The sequence below is a fragment of the Pan troglodytes genome, chromosome 16, assembly GCF_028858775.2.
Source record: "Pan troglodytes isolate AG18354 chromosome 16, NHGRI_mPanTro3-v2.0_pri, whole genome shotgun sequence".
In the NCBI taxonomy this organism is placed as follows: domain Eukaryota; kingdom Metazoa; phylum Chordata; class Mammalia; order Primates; family Hominidae; genus Pan; species Pan troglodytes.
The window spans coordinates 67,453,317-67,477,751 of NC_072414.2; the positions used below are offsets into that span (position 1 = coordinate 67,453,317).

The 24,435-nt window shown below is 42.8% G+C and overlaps 1 protein-coding gene across 2 annotated transcripts in view; it reads right to left on the reverse strand.

Annotated features, from left to right (window-relative positions):
* Nucleotides 1–24,435, reverse strand: part of PTPN9 (protein tyrosine phosphatase non-receptor type 9) — a 107,032-nt gene that overhangs the window by 50,863 nt on the left and 31,734 nt on the right. For both annotated transcript variants that reach the window (XM_024348981.3, NM_001280467.1), the window contains 2 exon segments: nt 3,837–3,980; nt 936–1,025 (listed from right to left, as the gene is read on the reverse strand). In XM_024348981.3, the coding sequence (XP_024204749.1) occupies nt 936–1,025; nt 3,837–3,980 (234 nt within the window).

Here is a 24,435-nt window from a genome sequence, read left to right on the forward strand (position 1 = left end):
AAAAAAATCAAATATAAAATCACAGCAATTACTAAGACTTATATACTGGATAAGGGTTTGATACATGTAGAAAACAGATGCTAACAATAATTCCCTGACTTCACTAACTGCTCTCCAAAGGGAAGAGTGTTAATATCATCCCTTGCCTGATTCTCCCAGGACTCCCTGGACCATATTTCTGTGGTAAGAAAAAAAAAACACATTCTCTTTGCTCTTCAACTACAGACAGATCAAAGGATGGCTGTGCACTGGCTTCCTAGCTAACTTCCCTGGCAGAATGGCAAAAGAAACAAGCAGCAGGAGAGAACCAGGGAACAGGACCATGATTTCCACCCTCTGCCTTAAAAGTGCCATTGTATGTTTACTTGAAAGGCTGAGGTCTCAACTAAGTGGAGAGCTTGCGTTAAATATGGAAGCATGGGTGTCTGACACATTGCATACCTCTCCCAAAGACCATGACTAACCTTAATGGACCAACTGAAGAAACTTTTCTAAGTCTACTGTACAACTGATTTTCCATAATTCAATTATTCAATTATCATTAGTAACTCTAATTACTAGAAACTATTAGTAATTCAATTGTTACTAAAATAATTTTATACCAAACTGCATGGCTGTTTCACATCTGCTCCTAACTGTGGAGACTCTCTAGATTCAGGATAAGGTATATAGGAACAAAGTCCAAACAGGGGGGGATGGGGGAGGGATAGCATTAAGAGATATACCTAATGCTAAATGACAAGTTAATGGGTGCAGCACACCAACAAGGCACATGTATACATATGTAACAAACCTGCACATTGTGCACATGTACCCTAAAACTTAAAGTATAATAATAATAAAATTAAAAAAAAAAAAAAAAACAAAGTCCAAACAGGACACCAGTTAAAAAAGGAAGTAATAAGGCCCTACAAGATAGGTCCCTAAACACTCACTAAGATGGTGAATTTTCCACTGAGGATCTCAGAACGAAGAGGTTCCTCATGAGGTTTCAGCTTTACAATGCCTTCCTTCCTTCGAGTTTCCTAAAAAGGAAGCACAGCAAAATGTATTAATATGAAAATACTGTATATCCAGGACAGCACCATGTAACCACCAAATCTCAGAGATAACGTGGTTATCAATGAATGAATGAATTATAAATTTCATAACTAAATAAATTTTGTAACTAATTTCATAACCAATTCTACTTCATTTAGTTGAATTAGAATTCAATTAAATGGGCCGGGCGCAGTGGCCCACGCCTGTAATCCCACCACTTTGAGAGGCCAAGGCGGGCAGGTCACCTGAGGTCAGGAGTTCGAGAGCAGCCTGGCCAACATGGTGAAACCTTGTCTCGGCTAAAAATACAAAAATTAGCCTGGCATGGTGGTGCGCGCCCATAATCCCAGCTACTCAGGAGGCTGAGGCAGGAGAATTGCTTGAACCCAGAAGGTGGAGGTTGCAGTAAGCCAAGACAGCACCACTGCACTCCAGCCTGGGTGACAAAATGAGACTCTGTCTCAAAAAAAAAAAAAAGAATTCAGCTAAATGAATAATGAAGTCAACTAAATGAATTATGAATTTCTTTGTAACCTGCCTCCAAGCCAGTCAAGCATTTTCAGAATTCCTGTCCAAAGCTACTTTATCAGCCCCTCAGGTAGGGTATTTTTCTCTGACTCAGTAAGAACCCTAACCCTGAAGAGTAACCAGTATGTTACATTCAGGTGCAGGATCAAGGTTCTTAAACACGCAGCAGCACTGACATGGTACCAGGACACTAAAATATGGACCTCAAAAATGTCTGGATGCCTACGTCCTCACATATTTTCTAGGTTTAGGCCTCTCCTATGTTTAAATAGGAGCCTTCTCTCCACCTGATATTGTCTCCAACAGCAGCTACCATGACTTCATTTTCCTCACCCTGATGGCCAGATTCTTTTTTTTTTAATTGAGACCGAGTCTCACACTGTTGCCGAGGCTGGAGTGCAGTGGCATGATCTTGGCTCACTGCAACCTCCACGTCCAAGAGATTCTCTTGCCTCAGGTTCCTGAGTAGCTGGGATTACAGGCACGTGCCACCATGCCTGGCTAATTTTTGTGTTTTTAGTAGAGACGGGGTTTTGCCATGTTGCCCAGGCTGGTCTCCAACTCCTGGGCTGAAGCGATCCACCCGCCTCGGCCTCCCAAAGTGCTGGGATTACAGGCATGAGCCACCGCGCCCAGCCTCTTCAGTTCTCCTCTTAAATGACAAGGTTGACCACCTACATTTCCTTTTTCCGGAGACATTCTCTACCTTTATATACCGATAACGAAAAAATATTATCTTGGTTTGTCTTATTTCATCAACTGCTTGTTTTAAACCTCTTAGGCTGGGCACGGTGGCTCATGCCTGTAATCCCAGTACTTTGGGAGGCCGAGGTGCGTGGATCACTTGAGCTCAGGAATTCGAGACCAGCCTGGGCAATATAGCAAAACCCCGTCTCTACTAAAAATACAAAAAAATTAGCCAGATATGGTGGCGCGTGCCTGTGGTCCCAGCTACTCGGGAGGCTAAGGTGAGGTGGGAGGATCACTTGAGCTCAGGAGGCAGAGATCTGCAGTGAGCTGAGATCATGCCACTTCACTTCAGTCTGGGAGACACAGCAAGACTCTGTCTCAAAAAAAAAAGTGCTTCCACAGAATCCAGTGCTGCCTTATCATAACATTTCTACAACTCTTTGTTTATTTTCTCTTTCTTTTTTTTTTTTTTTAAACAGTCTCACTCTGTTGCCCAGACTGGAATGCAATGGTGTGATCTTGGCTCACTGCAACCTCCACCTCCTTGGTTCAAGTGATTGTCCCTCCTCAGCCTCCCGAGTAGCTGGGAATACAGGTGCCACTACACCCAGCTAATTTTTGTAGTTTTAGTAGAGATGCGGTTTTGCCATTTTGTTCAGGCTGGTCTCAAACTCCTGACCTCAAGTGATCCACCTGCCTTGGCCTCCCAAAGTGCTGAGATTACAGGCATGAGCCACCGCACCCAGCCCTAGTCTCTCTTTCTAAATAGTAATCTCTGTACCTGGAACACAGTAAGTATAAAATAAGTATCTGTTGAGTAAATGAATGAATATTGAATGAGCTGGTCCACAAGATAGATGTAACCAAACTTCAGTTAAGCTAATCCTAGTGCTTGTTATCCCAATTTTTTTTTTTTAGGGAGATTTTGTATTTCTTTAGAAGGATTCTGACCCCAAAGTAACATGCTGTATAGTGTTTTATCAAAGACACTACTAACTGAGAAAGCAAACAGAAGCACAAAACCAAAGTCTATGCCCCCTCAAAAAACAAAAATCAAAACAAAGTAAAATCCTGATGCCGCTACATTTGCATAAAGATACTTTAAGATAATGGACCTAGCTAATACACAGTTGCTCTTCTTTTCCAGTGTTAAAACTTCCCTTCCTGAACTGCCCACTAAGCTCATCATTCATCTGAATGGCAAGTTTCTAAAAGCCTTAGACAACCTGAAAACCAAGATTTTCATGTGGCCAGAGGCCAATGAAAAGAGCTAGGATTAAAATTCTAGGAAGGGTGAACCCCTATCCTGCCACCAGGATGCTGTCAGGCTACTTCCTCCGTCTCAATCATTAGATGTGGCATCCTGGTCTACGATCAAAACTTAGGTACAAAAGTAGTGCCTTCCAGTAGCTGCCTTGCCCAGCTTCAGCTCTCACAAGGGCTCCTGGATATGGATCCATTTTTTATGAAAGTGAGGAGGAACACTTAGAGAACCAATGTGTGTGTCGAGCATGACAGGGACAACAGCAACACTTAGCCCAACTGCCACAGGTCTGGTCCACCCCTGAGCCACATACTCTGTAGGAGTGGAACAATTCTATGGCACGGAGCACATCAAACTTCCTTGCCATGAGGAACTTGACAGCCACATTCCAAGACAGCGGGGAAACATTGTACTGAACTGTCCACTTGTTAATCTCTTCGAGAAACTGCTTGGTAGCCTGTTTGACAAAGAAAGAAAGAATAATTAGTAAGAAGAGAGCATATTTATGGAGTCAAAAAACAAACAAGTGAAAACTATCATCCCTTCTCCAAGCAAGTCTGAACCCAGTTTGCTACAGGGAGCAGGGAAAGACAAACAAAAAGGTAGAAACAGGTCTGAAACCAGACATAGTTAAAATCTGTATAATTCAATGAGGCCAGAAGCCAGATCTAGGTTCAGAAAACAGGACTTAGTGCAGGTATGCATGAAAAAATGAGGGGGGAGAAGAGGGATCCTAAATGAGATGCAAATTACTAGTCCCAAAGCAAAAAATAAAAAAATTTAAAAAATTTGGGAGGCCACACTTTGGGAGGTAGAGGTGGGAGGATCACTTGAGGTCAGGAGTTCAAGACTAGCCTGACCAACATGGTGAAACTCCATCCATCTCTACTAAAAATACAAAACTAGCCGGATGTGGTGGCGCACGCCTGTAATGTCAGCTACTTGGAAGGCTGAGGTAGGAGAACTGCTTAAACCCAAGAGGCAGAGGTTGCAGTGAGCTGAGATCATGCCATTGCACTCCAGCCTGGGCAACAAGAGCGAAACTGTCTCAAAAAAAAAAAGAAAGAAAGAAAAAAAAAGAAAACAAAAAGAAAAGTGGCCAGGCCTTCCGAAGGATTATTGCCTAATGCAGTGTAGTATAGCAGTCTCAGCTGCTGCTTTGGTCCCACAAGCCAAATGGACACAGCAAAAGAATCAGAAAATGGTTTTGGCTTTGGAATTTGAGGCCAGTAAAATTATTAAGAAGAACTTAGCCAATCAAAAGAGCAGCTATTCTTTGTGCTAACTGACCCCACTGGACCTCTTCATGCTTTATATGGCAACCCCAAAACTGGATACTAGTATCCAGAGTCAATAACAGCCCCTCTGGATAGTGGTTTTGGAAAGGGGAGGAAAATTTTCATTTTTATTGTCTGACCCAGGCTGGCAAGATGCCTGCTTCCAGAACTGTTTCTATCTCTCAACTAATTCATGTTCTTTTATGCACTCTCATCCTATTTCTCCTTACATTATAACCAATTTCCTTTTTAGACAAACTACTTTTCTGTTTCTTCATTTTAGAATGATTTAAATTGGGATTTTTTTTTTTCTTTTTTTGAGACAGGGTCTCACTCTGTGACCCAGGCTGGAATGTAGTGGCACAATCTTGGCTCACTGCAGCTTCGACCTCCTGGGCTCAAACAATCCTCCAGCCTCAGCCTCTCGAGTAGCTGGGACTATAGGCATGGCATATGTCATCACACCCAGTAATTTTTTTCTTTGTTATTTTTAGTAGAGACAAGGTCTCACTACATAGCCCAGGATTGGTCTCAAACTCCGGGGCTCAAGCGATCCTCTCATGATCCCTCTCAAAGTGCTGGGATTACAGGCATGAGCCACTGCCCTCAGCACATTTTTTTTTTTTTTTTTTTTTTTGAGACAATGTCTCACTCTGTCACCCAGCAGACTGGAGTGCAGTGGCACAATTACTGCTCATTGCAGCCTCAAACTCCCGGGCTCAAGGGATCCTCCTGTCCCTGCCTTCCGAGTAGCTGTGACTACAGGTGCACACCACCATGCCTGGGTAATTTTTTTGATTTTCTGTAGAGACGAGGACTCCCTTTGTTGGCCAGGCTGGTCTTGAACTCCAGTGCTCAAGTGATCATTCCATCTGACATTCCCAAAGAGCTGGGATTGCATCTGTGAGCTAAATTGGGATTTTTTTTTTTTTTTTTAGATAGTCTCACTCTGTCACCCAGGCTGGAGTGCAGTGGTGCGATCTTGGCTCACTGCAACCTCTGCCTCCAGGGTTCAAGTGATTCTTCTGCCTCAGCCTCCCGAGTAGCTGGGACTACAGGCACACACCACCACGCCTGGCTAATTTTTGTATTTTTAGTAGAGACAAGGTTTCACCATATTGGCCAGGCTGGTCTCCAACTCCTGACCTCATGATCCGTCTGCCTCGGCCTCCCAAAGTGCTGGGATTACAGGTGTGAGCCACCGCACCCAGCCAGGAATAATTTTTTTGTAGGCATTCTACACTACTAAAAGCTTCATGCGTGGCTATTCTGTCCCTTCCATCCAGAAACTTTTCTCAGCTGTTTGTCTACAATATGATGAACCTGATGAGAATTCTGAATTTTCACCATACCTCTATTCCCAATCAACCCACAGTTATGACTTATTTATTCATATTTAATAAGCACCTGTTATTTGTTAAGCTAATACTTGCACTGAAAGGTATAACGAATAAAAAAATGAGGTTTGCTTCGAAAGGTATAAAACTAGCTTACCATGTGACCATGGACACGGTAATTCTGTCTTTGCTAATTTTTCAATTGAAAAATAAAGGGAGGACCGGGCACGGTGGCCCACAACTATAATCCCAGCACTTTGGGAAGCCAAGGCGGGTGGATCATTTGAGGTCAGGAGTTCGAGACCAGCCTGGCCAACATGGTGAAACCCTGTCACTATTAAAAATACAAAAATCAGCCAGGCATGGTGGTGCATGTCTGTAATCCCAGCTACTCAGGAGGCTAAGGCAGGAAAATTGCTTGAACCCAGGATGTGGAGGTTGCAGTGTGCCAAGATTGCGCCATTGCACTCCAGCCTGGGTGACAGAGCGAGACTCTGTTTCAAAGAAAAAAAAAATGGCTGGGCGTGTTGGCTTATGCCTGTAATCCCAGCACTTTGGGAGGCCGAGGGCAGATCACGAGGTCAGGAGCTCGAGACCAGCCTGGCCAATATGGTGAAACCCCGTCTCTACTAAAAATACAAAAATTAGCTGGGCATGGTGGCATGCGCCTGTACTCCCAGCTAGTCAGGAGGCTGAGGCAGAAGAATCGCTTGAACCAGGAGGTGGGGTTGTAGTGAGCCAAGATCGTACCACTGCACTCCAGCCCCAGCGACAGAAAGAGACTCCATCTCAAAAAAAAAAGAAAGAAAGAAAAAGAAAGGGAGGGCTGGGCACGGTGGCTCATGCCTGTAATCCTAGCACTCTGGGAGGCCAAGGCAGGAAGATCACTTGAGGCCAATTCAAGATCAGCCTGGCCAACATAGTGAGATCCTGTCTCTATAATAGATATATATATTACATTATATATATCACATATTATATTATTATATATTATGTTATAATATATGATATATTATAATATATTATAATATATCATAATATAATATATCATAATATATAATATATTATAATATATAATATAATATATCATAATATATAATATATTATAATATATCATAATATAATATATTATAATATATTATAATATATCATAATATATAATAAATTATGATATATTATATTATATTATAATATATTATATATTATGATATATTATAATATATTATATATTATAATATATTATTATATCTTATATTATTATATTATATATTATTATATCTTATAATATATTATTATATTATATATTATTATATATTATATTATATATTATAATATATAATTTTATTATTATAATATATATTTTATATTATATATAATACATATAAGAAAAATAAAGAGAAAAAGCATAATAGCAATGACCTACTTCGGAGTCTTGGCAACAAGTCCTACCTTACAAATACAATTCAAATTGCTACACACTATTTAAACAACTGGCAAACTAAAATCGCAGGAGAGTCAGCAATACCTCATAACAGAGCATCTGATTCATCCCCCAATTTCTAGGAAAGGACAAAAGTACTTTATAAACCCGAGGAAAGTCTAAACGGCCTGAGGCTGCACCTGAGCTTTAGAGCCTTACGATTAAGGCAACATAGCTTACACCATTGGAGAAGGAAAGAACCAGCAAAACCAATCAGGCAAAGTGCATGAAAAGAGCCAAGAAATAAAGGCCATGAAGAAAAGCTTTCAGAAGATCATTCTGGCCTGGAACCAGCTGAAGCCACGCCAGAGAAATGAGTCCCAGAGAAGACAACAGGACAAACTTAGAATGCTCCTTCAGAAAATAGTTTGAGTTGCCTCTGTGGAGTGAGTGGCCAGCATCAAAATGAGGAAAGATGGAAGGAAAAAGAAGTGAGCACAGAAAGATCCCAGAAATAAAACTCTAGCCAGTCAGTAAATTCCCCAGGAGACATGGTACCTGTTTTTGTTTTTTGTTTTTTCTGCTTTTTTTTTTTTTTTGAGACAGAATCTCGCTCTGTCGCCCAGGCTGGAGTACAGTGGCGCAATCTTGGCTCCTGGCAAGCTCCACCTCCCGGGTTCACGCCATTCTTCTGCTTCAGCCTCCCGCCACCACACCCGGCTAATTTTTTTGTATTTTTAATAGAGACAGGGTTTCACCGTGTTAGCTGGGATGGTCTCGATCTCCTCACCTCGTGATCCACCTGCCTCGGCCTCCCAAAGTGCTGGGATTACAGGCGTGAGCCACCACCCCCGGCCGAGACATGGTACCTGTTTTTTAATTAACCTATTATCCTTTAAATACAGTTCTCTAGTGGGCCTCTCTGATGTTGCTTATAGAATAAAACACCAGAATAATAGAACATATTTTTCCTGCTACTTAGCTGGGTATACAATTTCTAATAAAAAATAGTCAATGGATAAATCAGTGTATAAGTAGAAGTGGAAAATCTAAATGACCAAGAAGTGATATGAACTCATCACATATCCATCTGTTAAGACAAATTTTCATTTTTTGGCTGGACACAGTGGCTCGCCCCTGTAAACCCAGCACTTTGGGAAGCCAAGGTGTGCAGATCACGAGGTCAGGGGTTCGAGACCAGCCTGGCCAACATAGTGAATGAAACCCTGTCTCTACTGAAAATACAAACAATTAACAGGGTGTGGTGGCAGGTGCCTGTAATCCCAGCTACTTGGGAGGCTGAGGCAGGAGAATCGCTTGAACCCAGGAGGCAGAGGTTGCAGTGATCCAAGATCGTGTGACTGCATTCCAGCCCAGGAGACAGTGCGAGACTCTGTCTCAAAAAAAAAAAAAAGATAACTTTTCATTTTTCATAAATAAACCATGTCCTAATAAGAGAAAGGCATGCAGGTTTCACACACTTCCTTCAAAGTACATCTTGCCTTCCTTTTTATTAAGCTCAGTTCCTCCAAGGTTCTTAATGTTCTGTAGCTCCCAAGAGCTGTTGCCTTGAGCTGACCTCTGTCCCCCTGCTGGTCAGGATGTTATTCTTGGCTTTAAGCACAGGAACAATTCCTCCTGGTTTGGCCTGACCAGGCCTTGCATGTAGAGTCCAGTGTACTGTAAACAGTGATGTGATATTTACAGATACAAATACACATGCGTAGCACCTGCTCTGTTCAGCCTCAGATTCACCCTCCTGCACACCCATCCCTCTGGTGGAAGAGATGAACCTCTAAAAGGAGTCAGAAAGAATGGCCTCATCTTCAACAACCTTCCTTTAGACAGTTAATCAGATTTCTCCCTCTGCTTACACATAGGTTTAACATGACCACTGAGTACAAAGTAATTTGTAGCTCTGCTGGTTACCAGAAAAACAAGTCCCAGCAACTTTAATGAGCAACACAGTCTTCAGAAGGGATAATTGAAATTCTCGAAATTAAAACTCAGTGTATTTCCTAGTGAAAGAAAGAATGAGCCAAAAGATGAGTCACAGCTTAGAAAATATTTTAACTCCAGGACAATGGTTTGAATCTATCTATGCTTATGAAACACAAGTTGTTAACACCTGGCAGCTAAGGAAGAGCTGGAGTTCAAACAGCTCTGGTCTTCCTTTGGGATAAGGTCTGAATTGATATATGGAGAAACTAACATTACCACTTACAACCCTCCTTAACCAGTTTTTCAGGTAAGGGTAAGATTTGTTTTGTTTTGCTTTTTTGAGACAGGGTGTTGCTTTGTCACCGAGGATGGAGTGGAGCAATCATGGCTCACTGCAGCCCCGACCTCCTGGGCTCAATTGATCCTCCTGCCTCAGCCTCCCAAGTAGCTGAGACTACATGCACACGTCACCATGCCTGGCTAATTTTTGCATTTTTTAGTAGAGATGGGGTTTCACCATGTAGCCCAGGCTGATCTCAAACTCCTGGGCTCAAGAAATCCACCTGCCTCAGCCTCCCAAAGTGCTGGCATTACAGGCATGAGCCACCGTGCCTGGCCTCAAGGGTAAGATTTGTTCCTGCATAGTCAAAAAGCATACTATAATTATCTACTTCTCCCACAACCATGTTTAAATAAATAAAAACAAGTTTCTTGACTATGGCCATGAAGATAAAGATACTAGAGAACCTGCTATAAAACAGCTGAGAAAGCTGTCAATTAAGCAGGGTACACCCTGGACACAATTCATTAGTGTTGAAATAATGGTATCAGAGAGAATAAAACCAACAACATAGCCTCCATGTTACATCAAACTCCCAAGAGCAGCTATAATTTTGAGATGAGCTTTGGGCAAGGAACTAGCCACTCAAGAGGTCAAGAATAATGTGCTGGCACTCTCGGTTCCACAGGTAGTACCTTAAATCCTATATCCCAAGACAACCTAGGAGAGTGAAGAGCCAGACCTGTAAGAAACCTGCTCTTGAAATAAACAAAAAACTTCTGTCTCCTGAAATGTCAGTTACCTAGCAACAAAGGAGAAAGTTTAGTGTGGTTTTGGGGATTATAAAGAACCAATCCATCTTCTTATTCACTACTGTGTGTTATTTGGGCAAGTCATTTAACCTCTCTGAGCCACAATTTCCTCACCTTGAATGAGAAACGGATGGAAGAGCACCCACTACCATACCTAGCACTTGGTAGTCTCTGAATGGATGAATGTTCATTCTCTTTTTTCTTTACTCTGGTCATTTCACACTAAAATTTCTTTCAACAAAGATAGAATTTCTTAGAATCATATGACCTCTGTTGCTTCCCTTTAGCCTGTATCAATGCAATCTCTCTAATCCATTTTATACAAAACCATACATTTAAACTAGAAATATGTGTTCAGGCTGGGAGTGGTGGCTCACATCTGTAATCTCAGCACTTTGGAAGGCCAAGGTGGGAAGACTGCTTGAGCCCAGGAGTTAGAGACCAGCCTGGGCAACATGGTGAGACCCCATCTCTACAAAAAAATTTAAAAATTAGCCATGCATGGTGGCACATGCCTGTGGTCCCAGCTACTCGGGGGGCTGAGGTGGGAGGAGTGCTTGAGCCTAAGAGGCCAAGGCTGCAGAGGGCCAAGATCATACCACTGCAGTCTAGCCTGGGTGACTGAGTGAGACTCTATCTCAAAAAAAAAAAAAAAAAAAAAAAAGGCCAGGTGCAATGGTTCACGCCTATAATCCCAGCACCTTGGGAGGCCGAGGCAGGTGGATCACCTGAGGTCAGAAGTTTGAGACCAGCCTGGCCAACAGGGTGAAACCTCGTCTCTACTAAGAAAACAAAAATTAACCAGGTGTGCTGGCTTGCGCCTGTAATCCCAGCTACTCAGGAGGCTGATGCGGGAGAATAGCTAGAACCCAGGAGGCAGAGGCTGCAGTAAGCCAAGATCATGTCGTTGTACTCCAGCCTGGGTGACAAGAAAGAAAGAAAAACAAAAGAAATAAACATTCAACTGAAAACGATTTTTTTTTTTTTTTTTTGAGACAGAGTCTCACTCTGTTGCCCAGGCTGGAGTGCAGTGGCGTGATCTCGGCTCACTGCAAGCTCCGCCTCCTGGGTTCACGCCATTCTCCTGCCTCAGCCTCCTGAGTAGCTGGGACTACAGGCGCCCGCCACCATGCCCGGCTATTTTTTTGTATTTTTAGTAGAGACGGGGTTTCACTATGTTGGCCAGGATGGTCTCGATCCCTTGACCTCGTGATCCACCTGCCTCGGCCTCCCAAAGTGCTGGGATTACAGGCCTGAGCCACCGCACCCGGCCTCAACTGAAAACACTTTTTAAAGGACCAATTCTTCTTTATTCAAGGCTCTGTGGCTATAAAGAAAAAGCTGAGGCCAGAAGTATTTAGACTTCAGTTCCCATCTTTTTGTCCCTACTCTCAGACTTCTCTGGCAGCTCCAGAGATTAACAATGCCATCCTAGGCACAAGCTCCTTTTAACAGCACAAACTATGGAGAGGTCTCAATACAATAAAGAAACAGGTGTTGATTACAGGTGTTGTGCAGAACAAACACCATGAAAAAATGCAGTCAGTCATCCTGCAATGAAGACCTAAATAAGGAAAGTGATTCAAGATAAGATGCAATGTCTGGCTTTTACCAAATTTGAAGATACTTCTGTATTTCAACAAATATGCCATTTCTCCATTATTTCAGTGATGGATGCATTAATGAACTACCTTCCTCTCATGACCTGTTTCCCCCCTCTCTCCTTCATTGTGAATTACTGCCTTTTTATATCTATTGATCCCTTCAGCCCATATTAATCTGCTAGGAGACAGACTCTGAGCAAAGACACACTGGTTTGCCATAAGGCAGCAAGAGGTTTGATGAATTTCCAAACTAAAACTATGATTTTTCCATAAGCACTTTGTTAATGTACCAAAAAAGGAAACAAATCCAGTCTCTTTAATATTTACTGGTTTATCTCAAATATTTTCCACTTCTCAGGAAAACACTGCCTTTTCTTAAAATGTGATTTTAAAAGAGATAATGCTTTCTTAAATAGGCTCTTACTGCATTTGGGAAAAGTTTTAAGTATATTTTCTGATTTTATCGTATTATAAAACAATGTAATAACAAAAATTTGCAAAAAGTAAAAGGCCAGTCATAATCCGTGCACACACACATTTAAAGAAAAACTTAAGGGAAGGGGAAAAGAAAGGATTAGTCAAACATTCACAACAAATATTTGCTGAGGGCCCATTCTGTGCTAATCAGTACAGTAGTTGTTGAGAAGACACAACATAGATCGCTTCTTGGCCTTTCGCTAAGATCAAGTGAGAAGACACAACATAGAGACATAAAGACCCTATTCCAAGCAGTTTACAATCATTTAACTATGGAGACAGATGTATAAATACATCTTTACCACATAATGTAATAAATTCTAGGAAGGTTCTACGAACAGAATGCTATGGGATTCAAACTCTCTCTATGGATATAAAAAAAAATTTTTTTAGGAGTGCCTTGAAGGATGAGTAGGAATCTGTCAGGCAGAGAAAAGTATTCTAGTCAGAGAACAAAATGTTTCAAATCAGGGTCATGAAAGAACAGGGCTTATTGGGGATATCATATAGCTAGTGTGTCCAATGTGTATGAGGGAGAATGGTGGGAGATGTGTGAACAGGGGGGCTGAACCAGACTGGGAAGGCCCTTGTATGCTGTACTTCAAATTCCAGACATGATCCTATAAACATAAAAGATTCAATAGAGATCTTTAAGCAAAGGGATGAGATGATGAGTTTGGTTCCCCTCTCCCACCTCAAAAAAATAACTATAAGCAGTGGGGAAGTCAGACTGAAAGGAAAAAAAATCTAGCAACAGGGAGGTAAGTTCCCTGAAGACAGGAATCATATCTATTTTATTCACCTAGTTCCTAGCACTGTGCCTGGCACAAAGCACTTACTTAATAAATATCTATGATGAATGAATGAATTAATTATTGAAGTCTCAATATTATTAACATTTAGAGGGCAGACAGAAGATGAAGAACAAAGGAACTTTTACAATTTTCTTTTAGAAATACTAGTGATTGCAGGCCAGGCATGGTGGCTCACACCTGTAATCCCAGCACTTTGGGAGGCCAAGGCAGGCGGATCACCTGAGGTCAGGAATTCGAGACCAGCCTGACCAATATGGCAAAACTCCGTCTCTACTAAAAATACAAAACTTAGCTGGGCATGGTGGTGGGCGCCTCCCAACTACTCGGGAGGAGGCTGAGGCAAGAGAATTGCTTGAATCCAGGAGGCTGAGGTTGCAGTGAGCCGAGATCATGCCATTGCACTCCAGCCTGGGTGACACAGTGAGACTCCGTCTCAAAAAAAAAAAAAAAAAAAAAAAACTAGTGATTGCTGAAAATCAAATAAATGGTGATCTAAACAAAAACAAGAGGAACCGTCAAATATCTTCCTTAAAAAAAAAAAAAAAGGCCAGGCTCGGTGGCTCACGCCTGTAATCCCAGCACTTTGGGAGGCTTAGGTGGGCGGACCATGAGGTTAAGAGATCAAGACCATCCTGGCCAACACGGTGAAACCCCCACCTCTATTAAAAATGCAAAAAACTTAGCTGGGCGTGGTGGTGCGCACCTGTAGTCCCAGCTACTCGGGAGGCTGAGGCAGGAGAATCACTTGAACTCAGGAGGCGGAGGTTGCAGTGAGCCGAGATGGTGCCACTGCACTCCAGCAGGGCAACAGAGGGAGACTCCATCTCAAAAAAAAAAAAAAAAAAAAAAAAAAAAAAAAAAAAGGCCAGGCGTGGTGGCTCACACCTGTAATCCCAGCACTTTGGGAGGCCGAGGCAGGCGGATCACCTGAGGTCAGGCGTTCAAGACCAGCCTGGCCAACATAGCGAAACCCTGTCTCTTCTAAAAATACAAAAATTAGCTGTGTGTGGTGGTGCCTGCCTGTAATCCCAGCTACTCAGGAGGCTGAGGCAGGAGAATCACTTGAACCCAGGAGGCAGAGGTTGCAGTGAGCCAAGATTGTGCCACTGTACTCCAGCCTGGGAGAGAGAGCAAGACTTTGTCTCGAAAAAAAACAAAACAAAACAAAATACACACACAAAGCTTCACAGTAAAGATAGCTCTCACATTACAGGCTTCTCCGAGGAATGTAAAGACTTGGTTTAACATCAGGAGATCTATCAAAGCAATTTTTATGTTAACAGGAAAGGAAAAAAAGTATATAACCTTCTCAACAGATGCTGAAAATGCACTGCGTAAAATCCATCACACATAGGCCCCGTAATTTTTTTCTATTAAAGATGAGAAGGCCAGCAGGTACCTGCTATTACCACCACTATGTAACATTGCACTGAAGGTCATACCTAACAGAAGCCAAAAGATGCGTAACAACCTGATGCAAAAAGACAGGAATTTTAGGCCAGGTGCAGTGGCTCCAATCTATAATCCCAGCACTCTGGGAGGCCAAAGTGGGTGGACTGCTTGAGCTCAGGAGTTCGTGACCAGCCTGAGGAACATGACAAAACCCCGTCTCTACAAAAAATACAAAAATTCGCCCAGCATGATGGCACACGCCTACAGTCCCACAAGTGGGAGGATCACTTAAGCCCGGGAGGCAGAGGCTGCAGTGAGCTGAAATTGTACCACTGCATGGCCCCCCAGCCTGGGTGACACAGCCAGACCCTGTCTCAAAAAAAAAAAGGAATGTTAAAGAAGAGAATAAAATTCAGAAACCACACAGTGTATATCTAAGTATACAGTATATGAAACAAGTAATATGACTATTAGTAAGCAAAAAGTATTATAGGAATTTAGATATGCACATAAATATTTGTAGGATACACAAAAAACCGGTAATAATGGTCACCTCTGGGGAGAGAAAATGAACTGGGGCTGGGTGTAATGCTTCACACCTGTAACCCCAACACTTTGTGAGGCTGAGGCAGGAGGATCACTTGAGTCCAGGAGTTCCAGACCAGCCTAGGCAACAAAGCAAGACCCAGTCTCTATAAAAAAAATAAAAAAGAAAGAAAGAAAGAAAGAAAATGAACTGGGAAACAGCATTGGAAGATAACTATAAGCAACCTTTAAAAATTTTTTTTTTGGCCGGGCGTGGTGGCTCACGCCTGTAATCTCAGGTGTTTCACCATCTTGGCCAGGATGGTCTTGATCTCTCGACCTCATGATCCGCCCGCCTTGGCCTCCCAAAGTGCTGGGATTATAGGCGTGAGCCACTGTGCCGGGCCAGTGATTTATCTTTAGTAAACAAATTACATTTACTATCTTCTCTCTGAAGGAAGTTGGTATTTAGAAGATTTTTTTTTTTTTTTTGAGATGGAGTCTCGCACTGCCACCCAGGCTGGAGTGCAATGGCACAATCTTGGCTCACTGCAACCTCTGCCTCCCAAGTTCAAGTGATTCTCCTTCCTCAGCCTCCCGAGAAGCTGGGATTACAGGCGTACCTGCCTACTTTTTGTGTGTGTTTTTAGTAGAGACGGGGTTTCACTACGTTGGCCAGACTGGTCTCGAACTCCTGACCTCATGATCCGCCCACCTCAGCCTCCCAAAGTGCTGGGATTACAGGCGTGAGCCACCGCGCCCAGCCTAGTAGAGAAGATTTAATTGGAGGACCACGAAGGTAGAAATGTTCACCCATTTGAATATGTGAACTTTTTTATTGTTGTTTTTTGAGATAGAATCTCCCTCTGTCACCCAGGCTGGAGTGCAGCAGTGCGATCTCAGCTCACTGCAACCTTGGCCTCCCAGGTTCAAGTGATTCTTCTGCCTCAGCCTCCTGAGTAGCTGGGATTACAGGCGCACACCACCACGCCAGGCTAACTTTTGTATTTTTAGTGGAGACGGGGTTTCACCATGTTGGCCAGGCTGGTCTCGAACTCCTGGCCTCAAGTAATCCTCCTCAAGCAACTCCCCTGACCTCCCAAAGTGCTGCAATTATAGGCAAGAGCCGCCACGTCTGGCCTGAATGTGTGAACTTCTAAATTATATGTCACGTTTTATTTATTAGGAAGTGTGAAGTATAGAATTCCTTATGGCTATAAAGGTATCATTAAAAAATTTAAAGACATAAAATACCCCTCAGTTTCTCTGCCTTTTTGAAGGAAAGCATCAGAAATAAAAAACAAAAGTGAAACTGACTTTTACAAAAGTTTAGTCCATTGAGATAGAGCAAATAAATAGGCACAATGAAAGAAAAGGGAGTAGAGTCAACTAAGTTTGAGTGCACTGTAAATACTTTTTTAAAAATAATGTGTGGCCGGGCATGTTGGCTCACGCCTGTAATCCTAGCACTTTGGGAAGACAAGGCAGGTGGATCTCAAGAGTTCGAGACCAGCCTGGCCAACATGGCAAAACTCTGTCTCTACTAAAAATACAAAAATTAGCCAGACGTGGTGGTACATGCCTGTAATCCCAGCCATTCAGGAGGCTGAAGCAGGAGAATCGCTTGAACCCAGGAGGTGGAGGTTGCAGTGAGCTGAGATCGCACCAGCCTGGGTGACAGAGCAAGACTCTGTCTCTAAAAAAAAAAAAAAAAAAAAAAAGAAAGAAAGAAAGAAAAATGTGAATCAGGTCTGATTGGAAGCACTACTTCTGCTGCCTTCCTGTTTGTACTTTTCAGTTGCTGCAAGAATGATCCAGGCGGCTGCTAGGTGAGGTGACACATAATTCTAGCATTTTGGGAGGCTGAGGTGGGAGGATTCCTTGAGACCAGCATGGATAACATAGTGAGATCCTGTCTCTATTTAAAACAAAAAAAGGATGATCCAGGTGGGACGAGATGACTCATGCCCGTAATCCAAGCACTTTGGGAAGCTGAGGTGGGAGGATCACTTGAGCCCAGGAGTTTGAGACCAGCCTGGGCAACACAGGGAAACCTCGTCTCTAAAAAAAAAATTAAAAATTAGCCAGGTGTGGTGGTGCACACCTGTAGTCCCAGGTACTCGGGAGGCTGAGGTAGGAGGATCACTTGAGCCTAGGAGGTCCAGGCTGCAGTGAGCCGTGATCACACCACTGCACTTCAGCCTGGGTAACAGTGAAACCCTGTCTCAAAAAATAAAAAAATAAAAAATAAAAAAAAAGAGACAGGATCTTGCTCTTGCCCAGGCTTGAGTGCAGTGGCATGATCATAGCTCAGTGTAACCTTGAAGTCCTGGGCTCAAACGATTCTCCTGCCTCAGCCTCCCTAGTAGCTGGAACTACAGGTGTGTGCCACCACATCTGGCTACTCTTTTAATTTTTGTAGAGATAGGGTCTCACCAGCAGAGACTGGTGTCGCACTCCTGGCCTCCAGTGATCTTCCCCCATTAGCCTACTGAAGTGCTGGGATTACAGGCATGATCCACCACACCTGCCCTCATTTTATTATTATTATTAATTAATTAATTTATTTATTTTTTGAGACAGAGTCTTGCTCTGTCGCCCAGGCTGGAGTGCAGTGGCATGATCTCGGCTCACTGCAAGCTCCGCCTCCCAGGTTCACACCATTCTCCTGCCTCAGCCTCCCCAGTAGCTGTAACTACAGGTGCGCGCCACCACGCCTGGCTAATTTTTTGTATTTTTAGTAGAGACGGGATTTCACCGTGTTAGCCAGGATGGTCTTGATCTCCTGACCTCCTGATCCGCCTGCCTCAGCCTCTCAAAGTGCTGGGATTACAGGCGTGAGCCACTGCACCTGGCCTTTATTATTTTTTGTTTTTGAGACGGAGTCTTACTCTGTCACCTAGGTTGGAGTGCAGTAGTGCGATCTCAGCTCACTGCAACCTCCACCTCCCAGGTTCAAGCAGTTCTCCTGCCTCAGCCTCCCGAGATTGAGACCATCCTGGCACATGGTGAAACCCCGTCTCTGCTAAAAATACAAAAATTAGCTGGGAGTGGTGGCGTGCACCTGTAGTCCCAGCTACTCAGAGGCTGAGGCAGGAGAATCACCTGAACCTAGGAGGCAGAGGTTGCAGTGAGCCGAGATGGTGCCACTGCACTCCAGCCTGGTGACAGAGCAAGACGCCATCTCAAAAATAAAATAAAATAAAATAAAATAAAATATAAATCATTAATAGGACTACTCCCAGCAATCTGGATAAATGTATATTGGGAACTCAGAACCAACTGCTTAAAACTACATGTGGCACAGAATCTTTCACAATGAGTTTACAAACATTTTCTTACTTTAAAAGATAACCCATACTATCAGGTCTCTTTATTCTGATATCCACATGTTGCAAGATAGAAAGTCTTTCTTGTTCACCCGTTAAGGGACTATGTGCACTTCAAACTCAAAGCCCTACAAATCTCATCAGAAAGGGTAAGGCCAAATAACCATGAAGAAAGGCCTAACACCCATCTGCCTAATGAAACCAAATAGGATGGTTCTGAAACCATGGGACTCTTCCATCTACCACATCAAGCATTATGCAAGAACCCAAGAAGAAAAAAAGCTAACTGCTATTAAAGGATTAATATCCCACTGGGAACGGATCAACAGGAAACCAAGGTTGACCAAGTGAAGTTTCCCATCTGAGTCCAAAGCTTCAGGCAACACTGAGGGGCCAGAGTTAACTGAACTGTTAAACACGAAAAGCTCCTCAGTGTTAATGACTTCCTACCAGCAGAAGTGAAGGGCTAAGGTTTATCAGCACTCCACCAGCCAAGTGTGACAGCCCCAGATCAGGAATAGTTTGTCTCCAATACCTGATGAGCAGAAAATGTTCTATTCCTTTTCAAATGCTATTTCTGTCTCCTTTGGCTCATGGTTCCTTTGTACACATAAGACAGCATTAGTCACATATTAAAGAAGGCAATTCAATCCCTTCTTTTTTTTTTTTGGCTTTTTTTTTTAAATTATACTTTTAAGTTTTCGGGTACATGTGCACAATGTGCAGGTTTGTTACATGTGTATACATGTGCCATGTTGATGTGCTGCACCCATTAACTCGTCATTTAGCATTAGGTATATCTCCTAATGCTATCCCTCCCCCCTCCCCCCACCCCACAACAGTCCCCGGTGTGTAATGTTCCCCTTCCTGTGTCCATGTGTTCTCACTGTTCAATTCCCACCTATGAGTGAGAACATGCAGTGTTTCGTTTTTTGTCCTTGCAATACTTTGCTGAGAATGATGGTTTCCAGCTTCATTCATGTCCCTACAAAGGACATGAACTCATCATTTTTTATGGCTGCCTTTCATTTTTCTAGAGCAAGATTTTGCCCCTCCCAGTTCACACAGACCAAAGAGCAAAGTCCTGCAAGAAATCACAGTAGTAGTAACCATGTGTGAAGCATTTAAGATATACCAGAGAAGGAACCATACTACATCATACTCAACACTGACAAGCTAGGTATTATTAACCGCGTAAAGAAATCAAAGGCTCACAGAGCCGAAGCAAACTGTCCAAGGTTACTCAACCAATAAATGGCAGAGCTGAGGTTTTGAGCACTGAATCCAAGTCTTTTCAAATCCTTATAGTCTTTCCACTCCACTAAATGGGCGTGAGACATACAAGACACATATCATTCATCTTATTGGGTAATATATATGTCATTTGTTTGTTGATCTATGCACAAAATTACTCTGGAAGAATAAATAAGAAACTGGTAGCATCAGCTGTCTCAGAGGAGAACTAGGTAGCTGGGAGACATGGTGAGAAGATTAATATTTTCCATATTCCTTTCTGTATCTTTTTAAGTTTAAATCGTATGACTATATTATCCACTCAAAAAAATAACAATAAAACATATTAGTTTTATATAGCCTTTAACTAAAATATACATAACAGGAATTTTTGAACATAATATTTTTGAAACTATGCCACCAAACAATAATAAATTTGTTGGTAATCTTCATTTCAGGGCCAAAAAAATGAGTTAGGGAGCTCTACACAGGGGTAAAGGATGACAGCTGTTTCACGAACTGCTAGCCCTAGATGGGGATGCTTCAACGAGGAGTGTGCCACTCTCACTTTCCTGCTGGAGGCATTTGCCAATAGCATATTTACTAAACACAAGCTGGCATCTCTCCTCTCAGGTTTAAAAAACACTTGCCAGGCCAAAGTTATCAAAGAGGATGAAGAATTCCCAGAGACAACAGAGGAAATAGGTAAACAAGGAAAACAAGGAAGTAAACAATTCTAAATTGTCATAGGAGAAAATTCATGTTAGGAGGTTGAGAGGCAGAATATAACACAGAAGAGAAACGGAAAAAAAAGAAATCTGCCGAGTAAACAAGCAGCTCCTGGCCAGGCGTGGGGGCTCACACCCATAATCCCAACACTTTGGAGGCCAAGGCAGGAGGATCGTTTGAGCCCAGGAATTTGAAACCAGCCTGGACAACACATGGATATCCAATCTCCACAACATATGAAAATAAATTAGCCGGGTGTGGTGGTGTACTGCTGTGGTCCTAGCAGGAGGCTGAAGGGGGAGGATCACTTGAGCCTGGGAGTCCAAGTCTACAGTGAGCTGTGATGATGCCACTGTGTTCCAGCCTGGGTGACAGAGCAGAACCTGTCTCAAAAAGCAAAACAACAACAAACAAACAAAACACACACACACAAAAACAAGAAGCTCCTCATCCACCAACAAGAGCAACGTCATCTAGGTTCCCAGAGGGAGGTAACAGAGGTAGCTGGTCACACTCTCCACAAGAACCTGTAGACAGCTTGCCAACTGCCACTCATGCCGCTAAAGAGTGAGTGAACCACACAACCAGAAGAAACCTGTAAAGTCTTTCTGGGGGAAAAAAAAATTTAAAGAGCTTGGTAAACATAGAGAGTGGGAGGGGCCTTTGGTAACATTTTTTTTTTCTCTTGTTCCAACTGATAGCTTAGACTTTAGGAAAGAAAGGAGGAATGTGAATGGCAGTGAGGAAATTGAAGTTGGCTTTCCAGATCATGCTAAAACATTCTTACCCTTCCTCTACTCCCAAACCTGGCTTATTCCTATTTATCCTTCAGGTCAGCCTAAATCCTACTTCATCCTATAAATTTCTACTGCTTTCCAGCCAAGCACTGACCAAACAGTATTATAAAGCATGTTATTGTCTATCTGCTCCCACTAAACTGTAAGCTTGGGAAGATGCAGGGGCCAAGGGTTCTGTGCCACAACTGCATACTCAACACCAAGCATAGTGACACCATTCTGATAAGTAAATGTGTCAGTGGTGATGCGCTCTTGGCCTGCTAAAAGAGTGTGGTTCAGAGAGTAGGAAGAACATATTTGAACACTTGCCAATCTGATTATGGGAACTTAAAATTTAAAATACAGGAGAGGGCCGAGCATGGTGGTTCACACTTGTAATCCCAACACTATGGGAGGCTGAGATGAGTAGAATGCTTGACCCCAGGAGTTCAAGACCAGCCTGGGCAACATATTGAGACCCCCATCTCTAGAAAAGATTTAAAATAAAGTAAAACAAAACAAAACAAAATAAAATAAAGTAAGAGGAGAGCAAAAAATTCCTAAATAAAACTGGGAAAGAACATCAGGAAAATAACACGAGAAGAAAAGCAATGAAAGAGGTGACTATTAAATCACAGAAGAAACTATCTGGAAGTTAGATATCTTAATTCCCTGCCAATATCTTAACGTCAGACATCTATAATAGGATATACAAAATAAAATAATTTAAAATAAATTTATGGCCAGGCGCGGTGGCTCATGCCTGTAATCCCAGCACTTTGGGAGGCGGAGGCAGGTGGAATCACTTGAGGTCAGGAGTTCGACATCATGACAACAGCCTGGCCAACATGGCGAAACCCCGTCTCTACTAAAAATACAAAAATTAGCTGGGTGTGGTGGCGCACGCCTGTAGTCCCAGCTACTTGGGAAGCTGAGGCACGAGAATTGCTTGAGCCAGGGATGGGAGGATGCAGTGAGCCAAGATCACATCACTGCACTCCAGCCTGGGTGACAGAGCAAGATTCTGTCTGAAAAAATAGATTAAATTTATGGATTTTGTAAAATAAGTAAGACGTGGTCTCTACCCATAAAAATCTGAGTCTGGCAGAACTGTGAACACAATACACCAACTAATGGGCAAATGGAATTCAAATCTTTATTATTTTTACTTATTTATTTTTGTCTTTTACAAACAAAAGTAAGTAATTCAAATCTCAAGAGGGGAAGTGGAATGACAGCACATCCCAAAATGATATTCCCTGGAGAAATCCACAAACCACACTAGAAAATTTCTGAATGAGGATAAAAGAGAGTAATGGACGTGATACAGCTACTGGGAGACCCCCTCAAACTTCTCAATAACAGAAAATATAGATTGTTTTCTTGACTCAGATCCCAAAATTGTCAGGGTGATAATGGTGTATAGAAATAGGGAACTTCGGCCAGGCGCAGTGCCTCACGCCTGTAATCCCAGTACTTTGGGAGGCCGAGGCGGGCGGATCACGAGGTCAGGAGTTCAAGACCAGCCTGGCTAACATGGTGAAACCCCATCTCTACTAAAAGCATAAAAAATAAGCCAGGCATGGTGGCACATGCCTGTACTCCCAGCTACTCAGGAGGCTGAGGCAGGAGAATCGCTTCAACCTGGGAGGCAGAAGTTGCAGTGAGCCGAGATCACGCCACTGCACTCTAGCCTGGGCGACAGAGCGAGACTCTGTCTCAAAAAAAAAAAAAAAAAGAAAAGAAATAGAGAACTTCATTAACCTTGACATTTGCTGGATATTACATTTAACTTAAAAAGGGTGGGTGGGCACAGAAAGCCTGATAAATTCTTGTGGACAGTTTCATCCTAAAATGATAAGAGAACAACTACACTGGACATTATCCAGACTAAGGAGAAATACTAGATGAAAAATTGAAAGGGTTTCAAGAAGAAAGTAACCACATAATCCTTAACAGTGTGATAGCCAACAACTAAGTGTTGTCAACAGGAGGAAGTTAAGAATGCAAGTTCTAGACAGAGCACTAGTCACCCTACATTAAAGACCCAGTTCTGCCACAGCAGAACTCTCACTCAGGCAAGTCAAAAACCACCTGTGCCAGGCGAGGCACGGTGGCTCATACCTGTAATCCCAGCACTTTGGGAGGCCTGGGTGGGTGGATCACCTGAGGTCAGGAGTTTGAAACCAGCTGGCCAAATGGTGAAACTCTGTCTCTACTAAAAATACAAAAAAATTACCAGATGTGGTGGTGTGCACCTGTAGTCCTAGCTACTAGGGAGGCTGAGGCAGGAGAATCGCTTGAACACGGGAGGCAGAGGTTGCACTGAGCTGGGATAGCAACACTGCACTTCAGCTTGGCCGACAGAGCAAGACTCTGTCTCAAAAAAAAAAAAAAAAAAAAAAAAAAAAGGCCAGGCACAGTGGCTCACACCGGTAATCCCAGCACTTTGGGAGGCCAAGGCAGGTGGATCATGAGGTCAAGAGTTCAAGACCAGCCTGGCCAACATGGTGAAACCCCGTCTCTACTAAAAATACATAAATTAGCCAGGCGTGGTAGCAGACAAAACAAAACAAAAAACAAAACAAGACAAAAAAAACCTCTGTGCCATACATTTTCTCATCCAAAAAAGGAAACCTGCCTATGCTGTCTCGCATGATCAAATAACTGGCTATCCTTGAAGGCATTGTGTAAAACTTAACTACACTGCATTAAGTAACACCAGACCTTAACAATAGCTAATATTTACTGGATATAGGGTTCTTTTTTTTTTTTGAGACGAAGCCTCGCTCTGTCACCCAGGCTGGAGTGCAGTGACTCAATCTTGGCTCACTGCAACCTCGGCCTCCTGGGTTCAAGCAATTCTCCTGCCTCAGCCTCCTGAGTAGCTGGGATTACAGGCATGCGCCACCACACCCGGCTAATTTTTGTATTTTTAGCAGAGATGGGGTTTCACCATATTAGC